General features: G+C 46.3%; 2 protein-coding genes and 1 pseudogene across 10 annotated transcripts in view; 1 reads left to right on the top strand and 2 right to left on the bottom strand.

The window, feature by feature from the left end:
* Positions 1-683: 683 nt before the first annotated feature.
* LOC618542 (speedy protein E4) lies at positions 684-8,943 on the bottom strand. Its single transcript, XM_059881662.1, has 7 exons — positions 8,835-8,943; positions 7,948-8,148; positions 7,101-7,159; positions 6,337-6,422; positions 3,893-4,061; positions 3,637-3,743; positions 684-1,287 (listed from the first exon to the last, which is right to left on the bottom strand). Exons 1-6 carry the CDS (start codon positions 8,941-8,943, stop codon positions 3,684-3,686), a joined length of 684 nt encoding a protein of 227 aa, XP_059737645.1. The 3' UTR covers positions 684-1,287; positions 3,637-3,683.
* A 6,695-nt stretch (positions 8,944-15,638) lies between these two features.
* LOC100847388 (large ribosomal subunit protein uL11-like) lies at positions 15,639-16,247 on the bottom strand (annotated as a pseudogene).
* A 2,401-nt stretch (positions 16,248-18,648) lies between these two features.
* ZNF12 (zinc finger protein 12) overlaps positions 18,649-25,474 on the top strand; it is a 35,827-nt gene continuing 29,001 nt past the window's right edge. For 6 of the 9 annotated variants that reach the window (XM_059881254.1, XM_059881253.1, XM_059881252.1 and 3 more), the window contains exons 1-4: positions 19,055-19,136; positions 20,113-20,177; positions 23,695-23,821; positions 24,316-24,411. In XM_059881254.1, coding sequence (XP_059737237.1) covers positions 20,163-20,177; positions 23,695-23,821; positions 24,316-24,411 — 238 coding nt within the window. In that variant the 5' untranslated portion in view covers positions 19,055-19,136; positions 20,113-20,162. Of the gene's footprint in view, positions 19,137-19,893; positions 19,970-20,112; positions 20,178-23,694; positions 23,822-24,315; positions 24,412-25,474 lie in introns of all 9 variants that reach the window. The other 3 variants (NM_001110071.3, XM_059881249.1, NM_001372135.1) reach the window with 3 other exon arrangements.

The following is a 25,474-nucleotide window of genomic DNA, read 5'->3' as shown; positions in this document are numbered from 1 at the left end:
CCTGGAGATTGATGGTGTTCATTTCAAATTACCAACAGATGAAAAGAATGTCGAACTGATCACTCACCCCAAAACCTGCTCTTCGGTATGTAGCCCCTTCCTCTGCTCCCTTTACAATCCTCAAGCAAAACCTGGGGACAGGAGAGTTGGTTTTTTGGGACATGAAGCCAACTTCTCTGCAGGGTTGCTGGCTTCCTCAGTAAAGCTGTTTTTCCTTTTACCCAACACTTGTCTCTCAGTATTGAATTTTTGAATGATGTGAGATCTGCCTCATCTTCGATTGCTCTTTCTACGTGGAAAATAATTCAGGATTATTTTTCAGAGTTAAGAAATGTGGTTGGATAATCACAACGCCATTAAGCAACATAACATCTAGTTTGACTACAAACAGGCAAACCAAACTGGTAATGACCACACACATAATGAGTGTGAAAAGAGTTTCATCTTTATTATATTTCCCTAAAAGCTACACAGAATTATCCTCTTTAATAATCTAAAATTACATACAAACATCTCAAGACAAGTTAAAAAAATTACAACTGAATTTTCACAATTCAATAATAAGGACTTTAGAAGTTAAAATTTATGTTTACAAAAATTAGGAGGAATGACCCACCTAGCTATAAGTAGAATCGATATATTATGTAAATATAATAGATTAAAAATACAAAAACCTCTTGAAAATGTATACAAAATTGTATTTACCTATACACAACAGCTATAATATCCATCACAAAACTTTCTAGGAATAACATGTTTTCAAAACAAAGACTATTTTGAAACTATTTAAAGTAGATATATAAAAATAAAATATAAAAATAAATACAATAATTTTACAGGCAACATTCTCAAAATAAGCCAGTGATGATGGCAAACTTTGAGTCATCTATCATGATGCTATGGCTCTAATTTTATATTTTAAAGTAATTCCTTCCTACTCCAAGCCCCTACATTTCACCTTCACATGAATCTAGATTAGGGCAAACTAGTGTATAAAAATGGGGCCTCCAACATCTAACTCAGGGAAGATTTGAATTAATCCAAAAATTGGGGTGGTACCTTAGGAAAGAAGAGAATCTGAAAAAAACCTTGATTTCTTATTGTCCCAAAGACTCCTGGAAGCACACTCTGCTCCTAGGAGTATGACCGAAAACTCTCTTCAGTTGAGTCTAGAAGATGCTGGGTTCTTTCCCATTATCTGCACAGAGGCTTCTCTTGTCCTTCCTTGTGGCTGTCATCAGTGACTGGATTGACTTTCCCTTGAAAATCCACATCTCCTCTGGTGATCTGGAAGTGAGAGAGTTAGGGTGTCAGATTTTGAAGTGGCAACTCTCCAGATACAAAGATCATTTACGAGCTTTCCTGCTGGCTCAGTAGTAAAGAATCCACCTGCCAATGCAGGGGACATGGGTTTGATCCCTGATCTGGGAAGAGCCCATGTGCCAAGGAGCAACTAAGCCCATGTGCTACAACTACTGAAGCCCGAGCACCTTAGAGCCTGTGCTCCACAACAAGAGAAGTCACTGCAAGGAGAAGCCACACACCGCAACTAGAGGAAAGCCCTCACAGCAACAAAGAACCAGCACAGACAAAAATAACTAAGTAAAATTATTACAAAAAGATTATTTACATTCTCAGTCAATTCTAACCAGTTTAGGCTAATTAATAATCCCAGTTTTACCTCAAATTCTCCATTCTAAACCACAATCCTGAACCAGTGTTTTCAAGTGTGATTCTTGGACTTTGGTAACCCCAACTCCAGAAATGACTGAATACACCTAAGGTCAGGCCCTGGAATTTGCTTTATGGCCAAGATTCTAGGTGATTCTGCTCAGGGAGCTGGCACTCAGAGAACGCTGCCGTAGTTTTAACTCACCTCCATCCTTTTGCACCACTCAGAATCTGAACTTTCAACCAAGCTAAAAACATTACTAAAAAGTCAACATTATGAATCATAAGACCGGATGCCTGATCCCTAATCCTAAGCCTGGATCCTAATGTTTAAATAATACTCACTCCTAATCTTGGTTAGTGTTATGGTCTGAATGTTGTGTCCCCCTAAAATTCTTATGTTGAAATCATAAACCTTAAGGTGATGGTATTGGGCTTCCCCAGTGGCTCAGACGGTAAAGAATCTGCCTGCAATGCAGGAAACCCAGGTTCCATCCCTGGATCAAGAAGATCCCCTGGAGAAGGGAATGGCTACCCACTCCAGTGTTCTTGCCTGGGAAATCCTATGGACAAAAGAACCTGGTGGGCTATAGTCCACGGGGTCTCAAAGAGTTGGACATGACAGAGAGATTAACTACAGCAACGTGATGGTTTTCGCAGGTGGGGTCTTTGAGAGGTTATTAAGTCATGGGGTAGAGTCCCCATGAATGAGATTACTGTCGTTATAAAAGAGCCCATGGTTTTTGTTGTTTTTAACCCACTCTGCTGCTGCTGCTGCTGCTAAGTCACTTCAGTCGTGTCCGACTCTGGGCGACCCCATAAGACGGCAGCCCACCAGGCTCCCCTGTCCCTGGGATTCTCCAGGCAAGAACACTAGAGTGGATTGCCATTTCCTTCTCTAATGCATGAAAGTGAAAAGTGAAAGTGAAGTTGCTCAGTCGTGTCTGACTCTTAGCGACCTCATGGACTGCAGCCTACCAGGCTCCTCCGTCCATGGGATTTTCCAGGCAAGAGTACTGGAGTGGGGTGCCATTGCCTTCTCCGTAACCCCTCAGGCTGTAGTTTTGTTTTGTTTTTTTTTGGCCACACTGCACAGTATGCGGAACTTCCCAACCAGGGACTGAATTCACGTGCCCTGTATTGAAAGCACAGAGTCTTAACCACTAGACCTCCAGGGAATATCTCCAGTCTGTAGTATTTTGTTAGTGAAACTCAAATGGACTAAGACAGTTTACAATTTAAACCAAACCTTTGCTTAATTCTCTGCCCACATCTATAACTCCATTGGTAGATCATAATAAGCCAGGTTGAAGATAGCCTTTCTTAACCTTCACTGGTTCTGATAAACTCCCTTGACCAAAAACTTGAGGTGGGAAACGTGTCATTGTACAAGAGGAGTGACTGGTCCAGGAGTGGTGAGTCAGAGGAAATAACCACAGGTGATCTGGCAATAAGGAATTTGAAAGTGAATTTGGATGAAAATAAAGCTAGTCATAATTTCTCTTTTATCATTGACCGTGTAGGTTGTTCTAACATCCTATTTGTAGACATTGACTTCATGGAAGATAAATTCTAAGAGTCGCTATCCTGAGGGATGAAAGGCCACAGATGAATTAAAAAGAGAAACTCAAAACACAATATATGGGAAAAATTAGAAGTATTCACTTTTCACAAAAACCAACATCCCATCAAAGCTGTTATTTGGACCCCATTGTTTTGGGTGAAATGATTGCAGCCAAACCCATGCCTCTGTGACAAGTAGTTTTCCCCGAGGCCTGGCACCCACGGACCCCACTGTACTTGCATCTGTATGTGGTGGTCAGTCTGTGGCTGGGAACTGAGTCAGCATCTGGCTGTGTGCCCAGCTGGCCTAAGTCACAGGATGGAAGGTGATGGTGGTCCACAGTTGGAATCCTCAATGAACAACACATCATTCTGCCCACATCTGCGAGGACACAGACCTACCTTTCCTTAGGCTGGTGATCTCAGGCCCTCGTGGTCCTGGGGGACCCCTAGGGCAAGAGGGCACGATCTCGATCCCACACCCAGAGCCTCGGGTGAAAAGCTTGGATCTGCAAAGATGAACAGTCCCTTGAAATGATGATGCCTCTCCAAGTCGACCCCTCACCTCCCCTTGTCCAGCCTCCAATTCTTTCCCCCAATCCCCATGATCCCTCCTCTCCTCACCACCCTCACTTCCAAGCCCCCACAGCCCACCCACCTTCTCACACTCTTCCTGTGTGACCCTCATCTTCCAGTTCATGGAACAGATGAATTGGAAAACCAGTTTGTGGAACAAGGGACGCTGGGAGTGGTTCCTTCCATAGAGGAACGAAAAGATGATCTGTTTGTGGGCCTGGTTGTCCTCTTCCATCTTACTGGCCAGGTAGCTGAAAAGACATCAGGTGGCTGTCAGGAGCAGGACAGGAAGGGCCTCTGCCTGAGGTCAGCTTTCTAGAAAGGATGTGGGCTGAGCATCTTCACACAACCTTCCCAGCCCTCCCCAGCATCCCTGGTCATCAAAGAGCCACTGCTGGGCAGGACCTTCAGAAGGGCATCTCTAACGCCTTGTTGGTGAGGATGAAATCCCAACCTCTGTTCCTTTCCTTTGGTTTTATGTGCACACACCTGACTCCCTGGGTTGTAGGTACATGTACAGTTCCTGAGGGCCGGAACTGATCTATTTCTGCATTCATCCCTTTCCTACTAAATGATATGTTTAGGGCTTGGCTCTTATTGACGCATTAGTTCAGCAGCCCTTCTTGAGTCTCTCTTCCCATCACCTCATATCCCCCAGCACATTGTTGTCGTTTAGTCATTAAGTTGTGTCTGACTTTTTGTGACCCCGTGGACTGTAGCCTCTCAGGCTTCTCTGTTTAGGAGATTTCCCAGGCAAGAATACTGGAATGGGTTGCCATTTCCTTCTCCAGGGGATCTTCCTGACCCAGGGATCAAACCCAAATCTCCTGCATTGCAGGTGGGTTCTTTACCGCTGTGCCACTAGGGAAGCCCCAGCCACATAGGGTGCCCTTTATAAGGTTTCACTGAATGAATGGAAGAATGTTTTATAGCCAAATGCAATACAGATTACCTTGGAGATTCACTATAACAAACCGTTGCAAAATGAAAAGAATTGTGCTGAGGAAAATACCAATGCATTGGTATTTTGACAAGATCTACCTTCCCCAGTGGTTAGTGTAACAGGATTGGGGAAGGGGGAGGGGAGAGAAGAAATGACTATAATGCAAAACATCACATTATAATAGGATTTTAAGGAAAGTGTTAGTAGGATGCAGAAATTAGGGAGCTCAGGCATCATGAAGGTTTTGGTGTTTGAACTCAAGGATAAGGTCATTTTCTTCAGATAAATGTGTGTGGGAAAGATATCTGGAAAGAAAGCATAAGGATATAAAATATAAAATAGAGGGAAGGGCATTTGGAGGGAACGGTGAAACAAAGGAATAAAGAATCCAGACATTAAGCAAGGGTGATGGCAACTGTCAAGAGGGCTGACTTCCAACCCTGAACTCTGGCCTTGATTTTGGTGAGTAATTAGCCAATGAACACAGGTCATACCGTGTCTTTGGAAGAATATTCAGGCAAATAAAGCCGACTGGCTTGGGGGAGAAACTTGGAAGAAACATAAGTGGGGAGGGTTTTACACCTGATTTCAGCTGTGTAATGAGGACCCCAGTCGTGGCCTTTGTCATGGGAACCCAGAAATGGAACATGGTGACACTTGGTACTGATGTGGGAAGGAGTGAGACAGAAGAATTCAAACTGGAAATGAAACTCTCAAGCCTGTTTACTTGGGGGCGGGATGGTGTCAGTTCTTTCTTCCTCTCCTCTTAGCAGGATTTCTTTGTTTCCTTCAGTCTTTTGACTGATATTAGGGTTTGTTTTGACAACAATATAAAAAACATACTTCATATATATATATATATGGATCATATATATATATGATTTTTTACTTTTATCTAGTTTTTTTTCACTTTTTCTATTTTATATTCAGTCTTCCCATTTCATTTGGTTTGTGTTTTCTAATTTCTCCATTTCGTTTTTTTTGATGTTCTGTCTCAAGACTTTATCAAGTGTAGTAGAAAATCTTTTGCATACATACATGTGTATATATATATAAATCATATGTATATATAGCTTAGAAAACTTATGAATTTTGGCCTAACTAAAAAATTTATGACATTTTGACTATATTTGTTCGACTTAGTATGAATAGAATGCTAGATTTCTCATTAAAAAACAGACAAGCAACAAGAACCAAAGATTTACTGTATAGCCAGGGATTGACACGGGAGCCTGGTGGGCTCCAGCCCTTGGGGTCACAGAGTTGGACACAACTGAGTGACTAACACAGGGAACTATAGTCAAAATACCTTGTAATAACCTATAATGGAAAATAATCTGAAAAAAAATGTGTATATGTATAACTGAATAAACTTGCTGTGTACCTGAAACACGGTAAGTCAACCGTACTTCAATTACTATAAGGAAAAAAACATACTTCAAACAGAAAGCACTCCACCATAAACAGTACAAATAGGTGTGTTTTTTTTTTTTTTTAAAAGATGAAAGGGACGAGCCCCATACCTCTCCCTCCACCCTCCCAGGGTGCTGAGCATTGATGGGGAGATAGAGCAAGCTACTCACAGAGCTATGAAGAAATGGATCCTCCGGTATTGCCAGAAGAGGAGGCTGGCTCGGCTGAAATAAGCGATCACCATCACCAGGAGATACTGATGGACAGAAAGAAAAAACAGAGAGAGGTCACATCCCAGAAGAGGAGAAACAGAGAAGGGAGTGGCAGGACTTCCCGGGCGGTGCTGTGGTAAAGAACCCATGTGCCAACGCAGGGGACTCAGGTTCCATCCCTGGGTTGGGAAGATCCCCGAGAGATGGAAATGGCAACCCACTCCAGTCTTCTTATCTGGAAAATCCCCTGGACAGAGGAGCCTGGTGGGCGACAGTCCGTGGGGTCTCAAAAGAGTCAACATGTCTTAGCGACTAAACGGCAGCCACAAAGAGAGGGAGTTGGGGACTGGGTGGTGCCCCTCGGAGAAGAGCCCCCGCCCCATTTTGGGTGAGCCTGATTATTCGGAGGAGGAGAGGACGCAAAGTCCACGATGCTCCCAGGACAGGGGCTGTGGATTTGAGGGCAGCCAGCACTGGATGGCTTTTGATGAGCTGGAGCAAAGATGAGTCTCCTCTGAGCAGAGCGGGGGATTTAGGTGACCACCACCAAGTGACTCGCCTGGGGCTCAGACCCCAGAGGACACCTCCAGGCCCCCGGAGGGGGTTGCTGACAAGGCATCAGGTTGGAAAGGGGAGTGGAAATCTGGGTTTAGAGAGTACCCCCACCCCACCCAACCCCAGACAGGTGCTGCAGCAGAAATCCCTCTCAGTGGATGACTCACCTTGTCGGATACCTTCAGGTTTCTGTCCCAGGCCAGGAATCTCTTAACGACATGATCCTCTGTGAAAAGAGGGCAGATGTTAGACAATAGCAACAGGGCTGCCAGGAGAACATTCCAGAACAAAGAGGGAGAACGATACCTCCAATGGGGAAATTCTGGAATATGACTCAGGGCCGGGGGAGGGAAGACCTTTCACTGGATGGGAAAGGGGGTGACTCCCCTTCTAGGGCTAGCAAATGAGAGGGACCGGTGCCCCTTCATTATGCATGCACGTACCACTGCAGAAGCCATCAAGTTATCACAATTTCTCACCTGACAGTCATGTCAGGCATGTAGATTCAAACAGCCTAGATTCAGTCAGGGCTAAGAATTCTCAGGGGTGCAGCTACCAAGTTAACCTGATCTTACAAGATGATCATTTCCAAGACTGATCTCTGCTGTGCTGTGCTGTGCTGTCGCTTCAGTCATGTCTGACTCTTTGCCACCGCATGGACCATAGCCCACCATGCTCTGTCCATGCGATTCTCCAGGCAAGAATACTGGAGTGGATAGCTTTTCTCTTCTCCAGGGGAATCTTCCCAACCCAGGGATCGAACCTGCGTCTCTTGCACTGCAGGTGGAGTCTTTACCACTGAGCCATCAGTATCATTTCTAAATCTAATCTAATTCTGCCTCATTCCTAAGTGTCCCTGGTGAGTGATCAGTACCGAGTCCCCCAGGGACTGAGAGCTCATCAGCTAGTAGGGAGTTCCTCTCCCTTGGAAAAATGTAGTTGTTAGAAGTTTTTTTTTTTTTTTTTTTAATTATAGAACAGGAGGTTGTGGGGCTGATGGGGAAGGGTCCTTACCAAGCACCTTGTTGAAGATCACGTGGTGTTCAGGCAGCACCAAGAACACCTGCTGTTTCTTCAACTTCGTCCTGAGCCCACTCAGCGACTTCACGATCCAGCTGTCCTGGGCCTCGTCGTCCGCCTCTGCTCCAAATGCCACTGACCACTTCCTCTTATAGCCAGGGCGCCAAGGCAGGGAGCTGGAGCTGGCCCAGAGTGCTGAGAAAGGAAAAGAGGGTTATGAAGCTTTTGATATGAAGCTTTTGTCTTTGGAATTCAGCCCCTGGTTCCCCAACCCCTAAACCATTCCCACTCCCATCCCCAACTCTCCCCATCCAGTCTCTCCAGCCTCATAGATTGTTGTCCTTTCCATCTTTCTCTGTCGATATCCACCTACCCCTCCCCCCATTTTGGGGGCCATTTTTCCAGTTTCCCATCCTGAAAATCTCTTCCTCGTGGCAGATAATTTCTCCCACTGTGTTGTTCTAGTCGCCAAGTCATGTTTCTCTGTGACCCCATGGACTGTAGTCCTGAGGCTGCTCTGCCCATGGGATTTTCAGACAAGAACACAGGAGTAGACCCAAGTCTCTTGCATTGGCAGGTGAATTCTTTACCACCGACTCACCAGAGAAGCAATTTCTCCCACTCAGGAAAAAAAAAAGGAACCCTCCCTTTGTTTCCCCAGCTCCTTTCTCTCATCCTTGGATCTCAGGTCCTAACCTCCTTTCTTGCTTCCCAGGTTTTCTGTGTCTCCAGCTCCTGTCCTCTCCTCCCCAAGTCTCTGACTTTCTGAATATCTCCTTCCTTCCACACTCACCTTATACAGGAGCTCCTTCCTGACCTCTGTACCCCTTCCTCCCCAGTGTTAACCCCCTGAAATTCCTTCTCGTGTCCAGCTCCCTCACCTGAGGGTCCTGGGCTTTCTTCACTGACAATCATCTCCATGGGGAGCCCCAAGAAACTGGACTCGGGGCTCAGGTCCTCAAACTGGGAATTCAGGCAACAACTGGCCATGATTTCTCCCGAACTCTTCTTCCACACAAACTAGACTCTGTTCTGTCTCAGCTCTTCTGGATCCTGGCCAAATGCAAGCGTGACGTCCCTTCTTCAAGCTGAGGATGAACTGGGAGTGGAGGAGGATCCGGGGAGATGCTGTTGTTCACCTCTGCTGTTGAGCACTATGGGAGCCTGCTCTTCCAATCAGGAAGGTCAGAAGCCTCTGACGTCACTGGTCATTCCAATCTGGCAACCAGCTTGAAGAAAAACACAAGTAAGTGTTTGACCGAGGTGTCCACTTCTCCTGGAGATTAAGGGGAAATTGTATCTCCTGCTGCTGACCCAACTCCTGACCATCCCCCAAAACTTCAGGTGTGGGATTCCCTGTTTATCCCTTGCCCACAGGCTTGCCCTTTTTCAGGGCACAACTGAATGGTATCAAACACTTACGTTGTTGCACAACCATTGCCACTGTCATCTCCAAAATGTGTTAATCTTCCCAAACTGAAACTTTGTCCCCCTTAAACACTAACTCCCCATCCTCCTCCCCCAGCTCCTGGCACCCATCCTTCTACTTTCTATCTCTTTGAATCTGACCCCTCTAGGGAGTTCATAGAAGTGGAATTGTATAACATTTGTCCATTCATATCTGGCTGATTCACTTAGTGTAACATCTTCAAGGTTCACCCTTGTGGTAGCCTAAATAAAAATTTCCTCCTTAGACCCCCAAAGCTGGTGTGGATGGTACACAATAGGAAAAAGGAAAGAAAACCCTGGATCTGAGGTCATTCTGATGTATCCTAAGTGCAATGGGAAACCAGCGAAGGAGAGGAGCCACAGTGCAATTTGCATCAAAAGGGAAAAAATTAATGTCGCCTGCTGTGTTAATGGGTGGGGTGGAGGGAACCCCCTGGTGGTCCAGTGGTTAGGACTCTGTGCTCTCACTGCTGAGGCCCTGGGTTCAACCCCTCGACGGGGAACTAAGACCCCAAAAGATGTGAAAATGGGGTGGAGACTCAGCAGGAGTTGGAACTAGGGAGACCCAGATGTGGTTAGGAGTTGAGGGGTGGGTAAGTCCAGAAAGGGGATGTCTGAAAAGATGGAGAGAAGTCATCAAGTTCCAGGCATCTGGAGGAAGAGCCAGCAGGTCTCTTCGGGGGATCAGACATGGGGGAGGCTGGAGGGCTATAGTCCTGTGCCCTCTGTGTTCCTGTGCGTGCGTATGCCTCTTCTGCATGCAGGCATTTTAAGTCACTTCAGTTGTGTCTGACTCTTTGCAACACTATGGACTGCAGCCCACCAGGCTCCTCTGTCCATGGGATTCTCCAGGCAAGAATACTGGAGTGGGTTGCCATTCTCTCCTTCTTGACCCAGGGATTGAACCCGCAGCTCTCACATCTCCTACTTTGGCAGGCAGGTTCCTTACCGCTAGCACCACCGGGAAGTCCCTTATGCCTCTACTGCTGAAACTTGTTTCTATAGAGAAATACTAACTTTTCCTCTTAAAAGTGGAATTATCAAATTTTCACTGTGTGTAAAAAGAAATATCAAATAATCATTAAATAAATAAATGCTCTCTGTATAGAATTTTAAAGTTTCCTTCCCTTTTATGGATTAATTGTATCAGCATACACACTACATTTTCTTTATCCATTCATCTGTCAACGAACACTTGGGTTGTTTCACAACTTTGGCTCTGAGCCCTGCTCTTGAATTATTGTTTGGACTTTGATGAGAAGTACCTCTGTTGTTCAGGGTGTGCCCAAAGTTTTATTTTGTATTTTGATCACTTACGTGTTTCTAGTTGGTCATTTAGAGTCAGAGCAGTTCATCGAAGGTGCGGAGACCGTCTCTCTGGGTTGCTCTCCATGACTTTCTGAGGTGGACTAGGTCTCAGAGGCCCTGCAAACCGCGTCTGATGTCCTCCCCAGCTGCCACTGGACTGGTTCTCCTCGCATGGGCACTGCTGGGAAAAGCACTGCCGCTTGAGGACCTGTGTCCTTCTGCTGTGGACGATGTTCAATTGTTAGGAGGCAAATGAGTTCAAGTTTGCAATCATTAGGCTTTCAACCATCAACGCTGATTAGGTCTCTCCATAACAAAACAGAAGTTCACTCTCTCTCCCAGTTAACAAGCTTTCAAATATTAGAAGATTGGTTTTCTGTCTTCCTGAAAGTGTCTCTTATGAACAGCAAAATGCCTTGATTGTTTAATCTAATCTTCAAATCTAGATTGGATAATCCAATCTTCCCCTGCCCACCTTGCCCAATCAGGCTACAATTGTGTGGGGTCTGTTGCTATGTTGAGCAAAAATGGCATAAACAACCCAGATTGAATCTGCTGCTGTAACTAAGCAGGACCTCAGGATTTGGGGGGATGAATTCTCCTCCTGTCTTCCCCTGCATCTTGTCTTTAGGAAATTTTAGCTTCCTAGGCCTTCTCCAAGTTCCAAAGAGTAAATCTAATCAAAGAAGTGAGAACATGCATAAAGAAAGAAAAACAGCCAAAAAGAGATAAAATAATAATAGTTTAACCATTAAACAAAGTCAGTGTCCTTTAGTCCCTCCACAAGGGATAATATTCTGGGCCAAGCCCTGCGAGCTGTTTCACAGATACTGAAAACCCCATCAGGTGGAAGAGGTCACGGGCATGTAGACCCCAGACCAGCAGGAACCAGAAGGTTAATGACGTTGACTCCTGGTTATCTCAACACCAGCCAATCAGAGGAAGGTCCACAAGCTGATCACACAACCCCACAACCACCCCTCCCCCACTCTTTTTCCTTCACTTAAAATTTTTTTAAATTTTATATTGGAGTATAGTTGATTTATAATGTTGTCTTAGTTTCAGTTATACATTTATATATATCTATTCTTTTTTTCAGATTCTTTTCCCCTTTAGGTTAATACAGAATTTTTTTCCCCCCTGTGCTGTGCAGCTTATGGGATCTCAGTTCTCTGACCAGGGACTGAACCTGGGCCCCAGTGGTGAAAGCCTGGAATCCTAACCACTAGGCCACCAAGAAACTCCTTAGGTTATTACAGAATATTGTGTAGAGTTCCCTGTGCTATATGGTAGGTCCTTGAGGAGTGTCTATTTTTTTGGCCTTACCATGGGGCATGTGGGAATTGTAGTTCCCTGACCAGGGATCAAACCCACGCCTCCTGCATTGGGAGTGAAGAGTCTTAACCACTGGACTACTGGGGAAGTCCTGATTGTCCATTTTATATGTGGTAGTGCGTATATGTTAACCCCGAACTCCGAATTTATCTCTCCACCCCTCACATTTCCCCTTTGGTAACCATAAATTTGTTTTCTATGTCTGTGAGTCCATTTCTGTTTTGTAAAGAAGTTCATTTGTATCATCTTTTAAGATTCTACACAGAAGCGATATCATACTGTGTCTGTCGTTCTCTTTCTGACTTGCCTCACTTAGTATTATGATGTCTAACTCCACCCATGCTGCAAGTGACACTGTTTCATCCTTTTTAAGGTTTTGTAACATCTCGTCGTGCGTATGTACCACATCAACTTTATCCACTCACCTGTTGATGGACATGTAAGTTGCTTCTGTGTCTTGGCTAGTGTAAATAATACTGCTATGAACATAGACGTGCATGGATCTTTTTGAGTTGTGGGTTTCTCCTGATATATGCCCAGGAGTGGGATTGCTGGATCACAGAGTAGCTCTATTTTCAGTTTTTTAAGGGCCTTCCATGCTATCCTCCATGGTGGCTGCACCTTATATTCCTACCAACAGCCACACCCCATCTTTAAAAACTCTTCCCTGAAAGTCACTGGGGGAGTTGGGGCCTATTGACCACTAGCTGCCTGGACTCCTCGCTTGTCACCTTGTTCCCTTTCCTTCCTCATGACCTGGTGTCAGGAGACTGGCTTTACTGTGTGCATGTGAGCAGACTCAAGCTTGGTTCAGTAACAGTGTGTTCAGTGGGGAAAGCAGAACTATCACTTCTCCTCTTCTCTCTCCCTCCTATGAATGCAGCTTAAGATAACTGTACTGCAGAAATATCAGCAGTGTGAAATTAAAGTGCTTTGTCAATACAATCCTTTCAGCTGAGGATCACACGGAGAAAATAATAAACAGATGCCAGGACCTAGGCTCACAGATTCTAATTCCACAGCACTGAGCTACAGCCTAATTTGAACTTTCTTGTTGACATGCTTCTGATGGAAATCTCTGGGTGAGATGGGCTGCCCAGGCTGGTGCAATTGCTGTTATTCAGTTCCTAAGTTGTGTCCAACTCTTTGTGACCCCAAGAACTGTAGCCCACCAGGTTCCACTGTCCATGAGATTCTCCAGGCAAGAATACTGGAATGGCTTGCCATTTTCTTCTCTAGAGGATCTTCCCAGATCAGGGATAGAACCCACGTCTCCTGCATTGGCAGGAGGGTTCTTTACTAGTAAGCCACCGTGGAAGCCCCGCTGGTGCAGTTCAGTTCAGTTCAGTTCAGTCGCTCAGTCGTGTCCAACTCTTTGCGACCCCATGAATCGCAGCACGCCCCCTGTCCACCACGAACCCCCGGAGTTCACCCAGACTCACGTCCATCGAGTCAATGATGCCATCCAGCCATCTCATCCTCTGTCGTCCCCTTCTCCTCTTGCCCCCAATCCCTCCCAGCATCAGAGTCTTTTCCAATGAGTCAACTCTTCGCATAAGGTGGCCAAAGTACTGGAGTTTCAGCTTTAGCATCATTCCTTCCAAAGAAACCCCAGGGCTGATCTCCTTCAGAATGGACTGGTTGGATCTCCTTGCAGTCCAAGGGACTCTCAAGAGTCTTCTCCAACACCACAGTTCAAAAGCATCAATTCTTCGGTGCTCAGCCTTCTTCACAGTCCAACTCTCACATCCATACATGACCACAGGAAAAGCCATAGCCTTGACTAGACGGATCTTTGTTGGCAAAGTAATATCTCTGCTTTTGAATATGCTATCTAGGTTGGTCATAACTTTCCTTCCAAGGACTAAGCGTCTTTTAATTTCATAGCTGCTGTCACCATCTGCAGTGATTTTGGAGCCCCAAAAAATAAAGTCTGACACTGTTTCCACTGTTTCCCCATCTATTTCCCATTAAGTGATGGGACCAGATGCCATGATCTTCGTTTTCTAAATGTTGAGCTTTAAGCCAACTTTTTCACTCTCCACTTTCACTTTCATCAAGAGGCTTTTTAGTTCCTCTTCACTTTCTGCCATAAGGGTGGTGTCATCTGCATATCTGAGGTTATTGATATTTCTCCCGGCAATCTTGATTCCAGCTTGTGTTTCTTCCAGTCCAGCGTTTCTCATGATGTACTCTGCATATAAGTTAAATAAGCAGGGTGACAATATACAGTCTTGACGTACTCCTTTTCCTATTTGGAACCAGTTTGTTGTTCCATGTCCTGTTCTAACTGTTGCTTCCTGACCTGCATACAAATTTCTCAAGAGGTAGGTCAGGTGGTCTGGTATTCCCATCTCTTTCAGAATATTCCATAGTTTATTGTGATCCACACAGTCAAAGGCTTTGGCATAGTCAATAAAGCAGAAATAGATGTTTTTCTGGAACTCTCTTGCTTTTTCCACGATCCAGCAGATGTTGGCAATTTGATCTCTGGTTCCTCTGCCTTTTCTAAAACCAGCTTGAACATCAGAAAGTTCACGGTTCACATATTGCTGAAGCCTGGCTTGGAGAATTTTGAGCATTACTTTACTAGCATGTGAGATGAGTGCAGTTGTGTGGTAGTTTGAGCATTCTTTGGCATTGCCTTTCTTTGGGATTGGAATGAAAACTGACCTTTTCCAGTCCTGTGGCTACTGCTGAGTTTTGCAGATTTGCTGGCATATTGAGTGCAGTACTTTCACAGCATCATCTTTCAGGACTTGAAAGAGCTCAACTGGAATTCCATCACCTCCACTAGCTTTGTTCGTAGTGATGCTTTCTAAGGCCCACTTGACTTCACATTCCAGGATGTCTGGCTCTAGGTCAGTGATCACACCATTGTGATTATCTGGATCATGAAGATCTTTTTCGTACAGTTCTTCTGTGTATTCTTGCCACCTCTTCTTAATATCTTCTGCTTCTGTTAGGTCCATACCATTTCTGTCCTTTATCGAGCCCATCTTTGCATGAAATGTTCCCTTGGTATCTCTAATTTTCTTGAAGAGACCTCTAGTCTTGCCCATTCTGTTGTTTTCCTCTATTTCTTGGTGCAGTAGGAAGTCCTAAAGAAAGTACGTCACCATTGAATGAAATAAGCAGGAAGGGGTGAACCATGACCTAGGCCCTAACATGGAAGGGTTGTGGCCAAGCCGTGGGTCCAGGGCTGAGCAAATATGTGAACCAGTTTCTAGTCCTCCTGCCGACAGGTCCATGACAACCCGTCAAGCTGCCTCGTGCTGCTGTGGATAAGCAGAGCCAGGATTGGAGTTCCTGACAAGCACCTACCTGGTACCTACCTAGTGTATATGTAGTGAAGAAATTGCCCCCTCCACCTGCAACAGATCTTCCCCTACAGCTCTTGGAGAGACCCACTCCTGCCGATGCCTCAATTTGGACTCGCAACCTGCGGAACTGTCAGACAATTCATTTCTGTTGTTTAAGCCTGCGGGTTTGCCATACTTTGTGATGCAGCCCAAGAAAACTGCCACAACCAGGATTTTGTTGTTGTTGTTGTCTTGTTTTCACTTTGGCTGTGCTGTGTCTTCATTGCAGCTCTATGGGGCTTTTAGTTGTGGCACACGGGCTGGAAGTTTGCCAGGCTCAAGCTCACAGCACTCAACTACACCACTGTTGATGTCATCTATGATGCGTTGGGGTGGCAGCCATCAACATCGCAGCCCACTGACTGGGCAATCCCCAGGATCTCTTTAATGGTTCCAGAGAGTTCTCTAGCTAGAGGTCGATGATGCATCTGCCTGGCAATGTTGACCATCTCATTAAAACTGATGTTTCCACTGTATCTAGTGTTTTTCTGCTTCTTCCTGTCTCTTGGCAGTTCCTTGAGGGCTTCAGCAGTTCCATAAGAAGTAGAAGGTACCACTCAATCTGGGCCTGTCTGCTCTGAATGATCAGTTTCACTGTATCCTCAGACCCTTCCAATCACCAGTTGCCTTGGTGATGTCATCACCAGCCTCTTTTGGAGACAGACCCTGGGGCCAGTCTTGGGGGCCAGGGCAGATATGGTACCGACCTCCCCACTATGCACCTCACTATATGACTCTGGTTTCGTTGGTGTTGAATTTAGGTGGCATAGAGGAGGCAGATGGTGTCAAATCAACCCGGATTCCTGATAACCCAAGAAAGTAGCATCTTTGCCTCCTCAAAGCCGAAAATGTTGTCAAGTTTTTTCACAGAAGGCAAATTACTGTTATCTTAAACATGTATGCAATGGATTCTATCTCCTGAGCTATATAAAAAGATGAGGTTCATCTCATTTACATAAATAGTGGTTCCCTTGTGATGCACAGCACAGCCTGCTTTTTTGTTTTTTTGGCCAGTCCCACAGCATGCCAGATCTTAATTCCTGCAGGAGGGACTGAGCCTGAGCCCCCTGTGTCTGAAGGGCAGAGTCTTAACTACTGGCCCACCAGGGAAGTCCCACAGCCTGCTTTCATAGTTATTCAACAATAAAGCTGTTTTCTTTATTTCTACATCTGGGAAGAGGATTTTCTGGATTGGCAGAAGATTTTATTTTTAATTTTACCCATACCAGCTTTTGAGAAGTAACTAGTCAAGAACACGGTTACATGATTTCACCCCCAAAATAGTGATAAATCATTGTCCTTATGATTCCATTTTTGAAAAATTACATTTTTATCTAACATGAACAATATCCTGTTAAAAAGGTAAGATTGCAGATATCCATTTTCTTTTTTCAATTTGTATGTACCTTCTGATTTTTCTACTGTTTTTAATGCATTGATTGTATAATCTAGAAAAGCTACAATTCCTATTCTCTTTTCCTTCCTTGGAGAAACCATATGCCCATGATTGAACATTTTTTATCATGGCTGAACATTTATTATATCCTAGCATTTTAATGAAACATAGTATTTCAACAGTTAAAACGACATGGAACAACAGACTGGTTCCAAATAGGGAAAGGAGTACATCAAGGTTGTATATTGTCACCCTGCTTATTTAACTTATATGCAGAGTATATTATGCAAAATGCAGGGCTGGATTAAGCACAAACTGGAATCAAGATTGCTGGGAGAAATATCAATAATCTCAGATACGCAGATGACACCAGCCTTATGGCAGAAAGTGAAAAAGAACTAAAGAGCCTCTTGATGAAAGTGAAAGAGGAGAGTGAAAAAGTTGGCTTAAAACTCAACATTCAGAAAACTAAAATCATGGCATCTGGTCCCATCACTTCATGGCAAATAGATGGGGAAACAATGGAAACAGTGACAGACTTTATTTTGGGGGGCTCCAAAATCATTGCAAATGGTGACTGCAGCCATGAAATTAAAAGACACTTGCTCCTTGGAAAAAAGCTATGACCAACCTAGACTGCATATTAAAAAGCAGAGACATTACTTTACCAACAAAGATCAGTCGAGTAAAAACTATGTTTTTCCCAGTAGTCATGTATGGATGTGAGAATTGGACTATAATGAAAGCTGAGTGCCAAAGAATTGATGCTTTTTGAACTGTGGTGTTGGAGAAGACTCTTGAGAGTCCCTTGGACTGCAAGAAGATCCAACCAGTCAATCCTAGGGAAAATCAGTCCTGAATATTCATTGGAAGGACTGATGCTGAAGCTGAAACTCCAATACTTTGACCACCTGATGTGAAGAACTGATTCATTGGAAAAGACCCTAATGCAGGGAAAGATTGAAGGCAGGAGGAGAAGGGGACGACAGAGGATGAGATATTGCTGCTGCTGCTAAGTCTCTTCCGATGTGTCTGACTCTGTGTGACCCCATAGACGGCGGCCCACCAGGCTCCTCTGTCCCTGGGATTCTCCAGACAAGAATACTGGAATGGGTTGCCATTTCCTTCTCCCAAGGATGAGATGGTTGGATGGCATCACCGACTCAATGGACATGAGTTTGAGCAAGCTCAGGGAGTTGGTGATGGACAGGGAAGCCTGGCATGCTGCTGTCTGTGGGGTGGCAAAGAGTCAGACAGGACTGAGCTATTGAACCGAACTGAACTGTTAGTATTTCAGTTAAGGAAACGGCAACCTACTCCAGTATTCTTGCCTGGAGAATCTCGTGGACAGACACGACTTAGCCACTAGACCACCACCACCACCGAACAGGATACACTCCTTCCCCTCTCTGGTTTGTCAGAGATCCTCAGATCTAACCTAAAATACCTCTGGGCAGGGAAATGACCAGGGATCCAGGAGGCAATCACACAGCACCCCACCTGAGGCCCTATCTTCCCTTGACGCCTAACAGGAGTTAACAAATGGGATATTGATTCCGGCCTGGCGTGCTGCGATTCATGGGGTCGCAAAGAGTCGGACACGACTGAGCGACTGATCTGATCTGATCTGATATTGATTCCCTGGTTCAGAGAGTCCATCCTCTCAGCACAGCATTGCTTCACCTCCAGATGAGGTGGAGACATTTAAGAGGTTCCCTAATTTCATGGCGCGGAGAGTTCTGGGAAATGGAGTCTTGCTATTTGTCCTGCTCCCGGGGGCGGGCCCCGGTGCCCGGACTTCCGGCATCCTCCGGCGTTGGGGCTCCGCGTTCTGTGTGCGTGTTCGCGCACGCGCACCGGGGCTTTTGCTTCCTGTCGTTGGCCAGGTCACCGCTCGCCCTCGTTCCCAGGCTTTGGCCTCCGGCGGGCGGGGATTCCGGGGCCTGCGGGACTGGAACGCCGTCCGGCAGGGCTGGCATCCAGCGGACGCGGGCTGTGCACGCGAGGGTTCTCGCGGGCCGGGCGGAGGCTGGAGCCGAGACCCCGGAGCTCGAGCCCCGGAGCCCTCGGGCTGGGTCGGAGAGGCCGGGCTAGCGGCGGCGACACTAAGGAGCGGCGGGGCCCGGTCCCGACCGTCTGCAGCGCACGACACGGTGAAGCCTCGGGAACGACGTTGGCCCGAAGGGAGCTTGTCCCGTAGGCCCAGAGCTGGCTCCTCGGGCCCAGAGGCCTCGGGAGGCGGAAAGGAGGGACTCGGGGAGAGGAGCGCGCCGCAGGAGCAGCCCCCGGCCGGAGCCTGGGGAGCCCGGAGCCGGTCAGCGAGTCCCGACGAGGTAGGTGGTGCGTCTGCGGCCTCCAGGCGGCTGTTGATCCTGCGCCCCTCGGAGAGCAGGGCTTGGGGAGCCCGCTCCGGACCCCACGAGAGAGCGACTGAGAAGGTTTGACCGCTTTGCCGGGGTCGAGAGGCCGGGCTGGAGGGCAGGACCGCCTGCTCCGATGGGGCTCAGCTGGGGCTTGTGAGTTCTGGGTGTCCTGAGGCAGTGGGGGCCCCAGGCTTGGCCCGAACGTGCCGCGTCCACCTCTCCCTCCATCCCCGAGGCCCCTCCTCCTCTTTCTCTCGCCTTCTTGCAATCCTGCACGTGTCTCTCAAGACTCATCCGCACTTGGTTTTGTAATCTAAGCCTCCGCTGACATGCCACGCCCCCCTCCTCCGCGGGTTCTGCCTGGTGGACTCGCACCGTGTAGTTAGTGCGGGATGAGTCTTCGAGGCGTCTGTCCCGCTGCCTCAGTTGAGGGAGGCGGTGATTGGGCCTGAGAAGGGAGGTGACTTGTCCCAGGTCACTAGGTCTGCAGATGGGATCGTTAGCAATATCAAACTCTTAGGGCAAGTGCTCTGTTAGTTTCTTAATAAGAGATCTTTTTTGAGCATTGCGTTTAAGTTTGTACAAATAATTGAAAGACTGAGCCGCACCTGAGTGTATCGCGTTACTCAGAGCATCTTGTGGATTTTCTGATCTTGACAGAGTTAGTAAAACTGTAATTGTTTATTTTTATCATTTTATATTTAATGATGGAATTTTATTTTAATAGGATTCCATGTTCATCCACTGATGAAAAAGTGTTTTCCCTGCAGTACCATAATCATGTGGGAGTTACAGGCCTGTGGGTGTGTACTCAGTCTTTGTTTTACTAAGCCCTACTGGAAAGTGAAAGGGCGGGTTTCCCACAAGTGTCTAGTGAAGTGCTGGGCAGGGCTCGTTCACACTAGCTGTTCCTGGCTCGCTTCACTACCTGCGTTTCCTCCTTCAGGTCCGCCTCTGCTTTCACAGTCGTGCAAGTTATTCCGAGAGCAGCGGAAAATGAATCAATCTCTGGTGAGTTTTGTTGTTTACTTATTTACTCCCTTCTCCATTTTGTAGGCTTCCCTCGTGGCTCAGATTGTAATGAATCTGCCTGCAATGTAGGAGACCCGAGTTGGATCCTTGGGTCAGGAAGATCCCCTGGAGAAGGGAATGGCAACCCACTCCAGTATTCTTGCCTGGAGAATTCCATGGATAGAGGAGCCTGGATTGACTCCAAACAGCGGCTAGCACTTTCACTGATTTGTAATAACACTTTAGGAGGCCCAATAGTTCAGAATTTAAAATGGAAAAGTAGGAATAGGTAAAAGATAGGGTTAGACAAAGCATAGAGAGCAGGTCAGCACCAAGTGTTTCTGGCAAGTTCTATGTGTAGATTCCAGGATCCTCCAGAGGTCTTAAAGTCACAGAACAAGCCTTGAGTTCTTGACATTCATTGCAAAAAGTGACAAAGACCATCTATTGCTTGCCTTACGTTGTCCTTTCCAAACACTTATCCTTGGGTGTTAAAGGTTTCCTTGATGTGATATGTGGTGGGAGATGGGTGGGGGAATCAAGTCAGGGGGACTTGGGGCTCCAGCTGGATGGCAGACAGGCAAGGGGGAGGCCTCAGTGAGTTCCCACTGCCGCTGGTCCTGGGCCCCAGTACGTAGTGCACGTCCACGCCCTTGGGTTCTTTCTCAGTTGTGAGTGAGGTTGAGAACATTTTCATAGGTTTAGAAGCTGTTTCTTCTTTTTTAATTAATAGACTTTTTAGACCAGTTTTAGGTTTATGGGGAAATTGAGCTGACAGTACAGAGTTCCTTATAATCGTCCCTCTTGGTTTCCTCCTGTTATCGTCTCACACTTGTGCGGTGCATCCTATCAATTGTTGATACCTTCCTACCACCTGGAGTCCGTAGTTTATATTAGGGGTCACTCTGTGTTCAGGTCTTGACAAGTGTGTAGTGAATGGCCTTCAGCCACCAAAGAAGTACAGTATAGAACTCCTTTGCCACCAGAAACAACCCAGGGCACCTCCTGCTTGTCTCTCTCTCTCTGCCCCAGCCCCCAACAGCTGCTCATCTTATTACCGTCAATGTATTTTTGTCTTTTACAGAATGTCGCGTAGTTGGAATCGTACAGTATGTGGTCTTCTCAGACTGGTGTGTTTCTCTTTTTATATGAAGGGCCTGTTCATGTCCACAGTCCGTCTTCCTGTCTCAGTACTGGTTTGTTTTGCTTGTCTTATTGACTAACAGAGTAGCCTTAAGTATTTATAAATGTTTCCAGTTGGAGTCATGTTAGTGAACATTGTTTTCCAAGTTTTTTTGTCTTTTTACTTGATTTTCCAGCAATAGCATATAATTCTTTAATTTTTTTCATTTTGAGAGGTTGAATACTATTCATTTAAAAAAATTTCTCAAAAATTTCTCAAAATCACAAGATTTTTAGTCTTATCCACACAAGTGAATAAGAGCACCCTCCTTGGTCAGTACTGAAGTACAACTTCTTTCAAGGAGGTGAGTGGAGGTGAAGAGGGAGGAATTCATTGGTCTCGTGCTTCTCTTCTGGTTCTTACTTTCTCTTTCCGGTTCTGGGCACTGCGTCAGCCACTCTCTTGCACTTGGTAAAGACTTTAATGTGTGAACGTGTGGACCCCCCAGTCCTCAGGGGTCGGACACAGGTATGTCTGGTGATGTCTGGTTGGAATATGGGCTGAGTTCTGGAAGATTTGCTGTTGCTGTCTGAGACAGGTTTCTCCAGGCTAGACCAGGGCAGTGCTGTACATATCTCGGTCTGCCTTGGGCAGTGACTACTTCTGCTGGTATGTCTCAGCAGCAGCAGGGCAGCCTCAGCCTTCCCAGGCCAACAAAGTCTGGCTCCCAGTCATCTCGGCATGTAGAGCTTGGGGTCAGGGGACATGAGCCATTCTGCCTCTTCGATTGTTTCACAATCAAGAACTTTGATTTTCAGTCAACATCAGGAGTTCATCATCGTCTCTAATAGACCCTGAGCTTGACGAGCTCGTTTCCTTAACTCCTCCTAACCACTCCTGTCTCCATGTTCTGTTGAGAGCTGCTGCTGCTGCTGCTAAGTCGCTTCAGTCGTGTCCAACTCTGTGCGACCCCATAGACGGCAGCCCACCAGGCTCCCCCGTCCCTGGGATTCTCCAGGCAAGAGTACTGGAGTGGGTTGCCAGTGCCTTCTCTGTCTTTTGAGAGCAGCTGAACCTTATTGGTTTTAACACACAGGCACTGTTTTGTAAACTTTTCTGGGCAATTGCATAAATTTAACAGACCCATTATGTTTAGTTATTTAAGTTTATTTCTGTGTTTTCTGATTCATTCTGATTTGCAGAGTGATGAGATACACAGTAGATAATCAACAGTAATAGCAGGTATTGAAAAGCATGTTTTGTCCAAAGAACTGTGTTAAGTGCTTTCCGTGAAAGAGCCTGTTTGGTACTGATCTGTATCATGTGACAGGCACCATTATTGTCTGTATTCTAGAGGTGATGGTACAGGAGGAAACAGGCTGTAATGACTGTGTGAGTGTGAGTGAGTGTGAATTAACTCAGAAGATCCGCACTCACAGGTCTGGGTATGGCAGTTTCCGGTTCTGTTGTGTGCTCTGTGCCCCTCTTCAGGAGTAAGTGAGCTCCTTCCCTGGAATGTGTTGGGGGATGAAGGGATTCCAAGTACCTGGCTGGGCATTAGGGCGGGACGAACCAAGCTGTTTCCAATAGCTTGTGGGCAGGCCAGGGTCAGGTCGAGGCAGGCTTATCTCTGTAGTAAAATACGGAACTGGGATGTGCTGCCTGGCTTGCTCATCGCCTTGGTAACTGGTGAATACTACAACTCGGTTCCTTCTGTGAGTTGTAGGAGGAGCTCAGGGCAGGAGCAGAAGAGAAGCTTGGGCTGGTGATAAACATTGGGAAATGTTGAAGTGTAGAAGGTTATTAATGCCTGGAGAATCCCCATGGACAGAGGAACCCGGGAGTCTACAGTCCATGGGGTGGCAAAGAGTTGGACACAACTGAGCGACTAAGCACAACATGGCACAGCACAGGTTATTAAAGCCATGAGGCAAGATGGGATCACCATCAGAGCCAAGGGTACAAGAAAAGAACTGAGCCCAGGGCCCTATGATGGCTTGAGGACGACCCAGAGGAGAGGAGGAGCCAGTCAAGGAGCGGCTGGGGAGGACAAAAGAGAACCAACTGGTATTATTAGTGTTCTGTAAGCAGAATGAAGGATCACAGTGCCTCTTGGGTTTGCACACTGCCCTCAGGCCTGTGCTTCTCGAGGGCACAGGCTCTGTCTGCTGGTCTCGTCCTCAGGACTGTTGCTGGCTCATAGTGTAAGGCTGTATTTTCTTTTTTTCCTGTACATTGAGCAAACTCATGGCAGTATATTATATTTATTTTCCTTCCATAAGGCCCATAATATAGAAAAGGTACACAGTGTAAACTTGACCAGTGAGCTGGGTGAGCTCTTGTCCCCGTGTATCTGCTCCATGTCACCCAGTTCCCACTATGGTGCCATTACAGGGGTCAGTGTCATTCAGGGACGTGGCCGTGGACTTCACCCAGGAGGAGTGGCAGCACCTAGACCCTGAGCAGAAGACGACCTACAGGGACGTGATGCTGGAGAACTACAGCCACCTCATCTCTGTGGGTGAGGAGAGAGAGAAATGAGATTTCCCTCTAACTTAATGGTTTTAACTTTGAACTTGTGGGCTTCCCAGGTGGCACAGTGGTAAAAGAACCACCTGCCAGTGCAGGAGGTGTAAGAGATTCAGGTTCGATCTTATGAAACTGAATTGGGTTGGGAAGATCCCCTGGAGAAATGGAAACCCACTGCAGTATTCTTGCTTGGAAAATCCCTTGGAAAGAGGAACCTGGCAATCTGCAGTCCGTGGGGTTGCCTAGAGTCAGCTGACCAAGTATACACACACAGAGACACACACTTTAACTTTGAACTTGACAGAACAACTGGAATCATCTGGGGTACCAGGTGGGGCATGTGGTCTCTACCTCAAGGTAGGTTCTGATTCTGGCACAGCACCAATGGCACTTCTCTCCTGTAGCTCATAAGCCAGCCTTTTGCTTACATGACAGATCTGGAAGCCCAGCAGCCAAGTTCAAGTTCTCTCTTGTATCTATTAACAGGGTGTCACATTATCAAACCAGAAGTCATCACCAAATTGGAGCAAGGAGAAGAGCCGTGGGTGGTGGAAGGAGAATTCCTGCTTCAGAGTCACCCAGGTGTGTGAGGGGGGTGGCAGTAAGGAGGGTGGTCACTCAGGAGTGTTTTTCCCTGGAGCTTTTTAATGGTGCCAAACCTGAGAAGTGACTGAAGAGTTGTTCTTGCACTCCGGCAACTCGAATCTCTCTCCCTAAGGCTTTTTCCTTCCCCACAGCAGCTTGTGTTGGTAGAGCTTCCCACTCTGGTTTCTGCTCTGAATCAAAACCTGCTCGCTTCCTTCCTCCTCTTAAACCTCAGAACTTCTTATGGCATTTTGTTGGCAGGCATATATATCGTTTGTCATTAGAGATAACTCCTGACTCTCCATGTCCTCATTAGTTTCTTTCTTCTTTCCCATGAAATGCCTCAGGCTTGTTTCTGTCCCTGGCTTCACTTCTCACTTCTCTTTCTTTGAGGTCAGAGTTCACACCCCCATCCTGTGCATAAACCAGTGAACTCAGTTCACCTGTGCTGTCCTGATCACAGGCGCTGGTCATTCCTGCTGGAGTTTGGTGATAGCATAACAGGGTCTCCCTATTCCACCAGATGCTCACTTTCATCTTGTCTCTTACTTTCTGTTCTGTCGGCAGTGTCTTGAATCATGTTGTGTCTGAGCAGGTGCTCAGTCAAGTAGGAGACAGAGAAATGAGTCCTGATTCATTTACCACCCCCACCCTGCCCCCTCCAGAAACATCCCTGAAGGGTCTGCCTCACCCTCTGGTGGTTTATTCCACAAGCTCTTTAGAAGGTCCTCCTATCTCAGGTATTTAAGGCTTTTATGTGTTTCATGCTACTCTGTCTACCTGTTGCTGGTTCAGTGTTTCCTGAGAGAGTGCAAATCTCATTGGATTTGCAAGATGTGTTCCCCTGACTTCTGAATCCATCTTATCACTAGTCTCACAGGATGAGCCAACAGCCATTCCCTGTTGATTCCTAAAGGCAGTTTAAATTCCTCTTCCTTTTAGAATCATACAATATTGTCCCTATGTTGCCCAGAAATTATAATTTTTTATTGTTTCCTAAACTTCATTTGGTCCACACTTCTAAAGGTCTCTTCTGTTTCACTGAGGTGTGGGTTATTTG

The sequence above is a fragment of the Bos taurus genome, chromosome 25 (genome assembly GCF_002263795.3).
Source record: "Bos taurus isolate L1 Dominette 01449 registration number 42190680 breed Hereford chromosome 25, ARS-UCD2.0, whole genome shotgun sequence".
In the NCBI taxonomy this organism is placed as follows: Eukaryota; Metazoa; Chordata; class Mammalia; order Artiodactyla; family Bovidae; genus Bos; species Bos taurus.
Note: the sequence above shows the minus strand (reverse complement) of the source record. Positions and strands in the feature narration are given on the sequence as shown.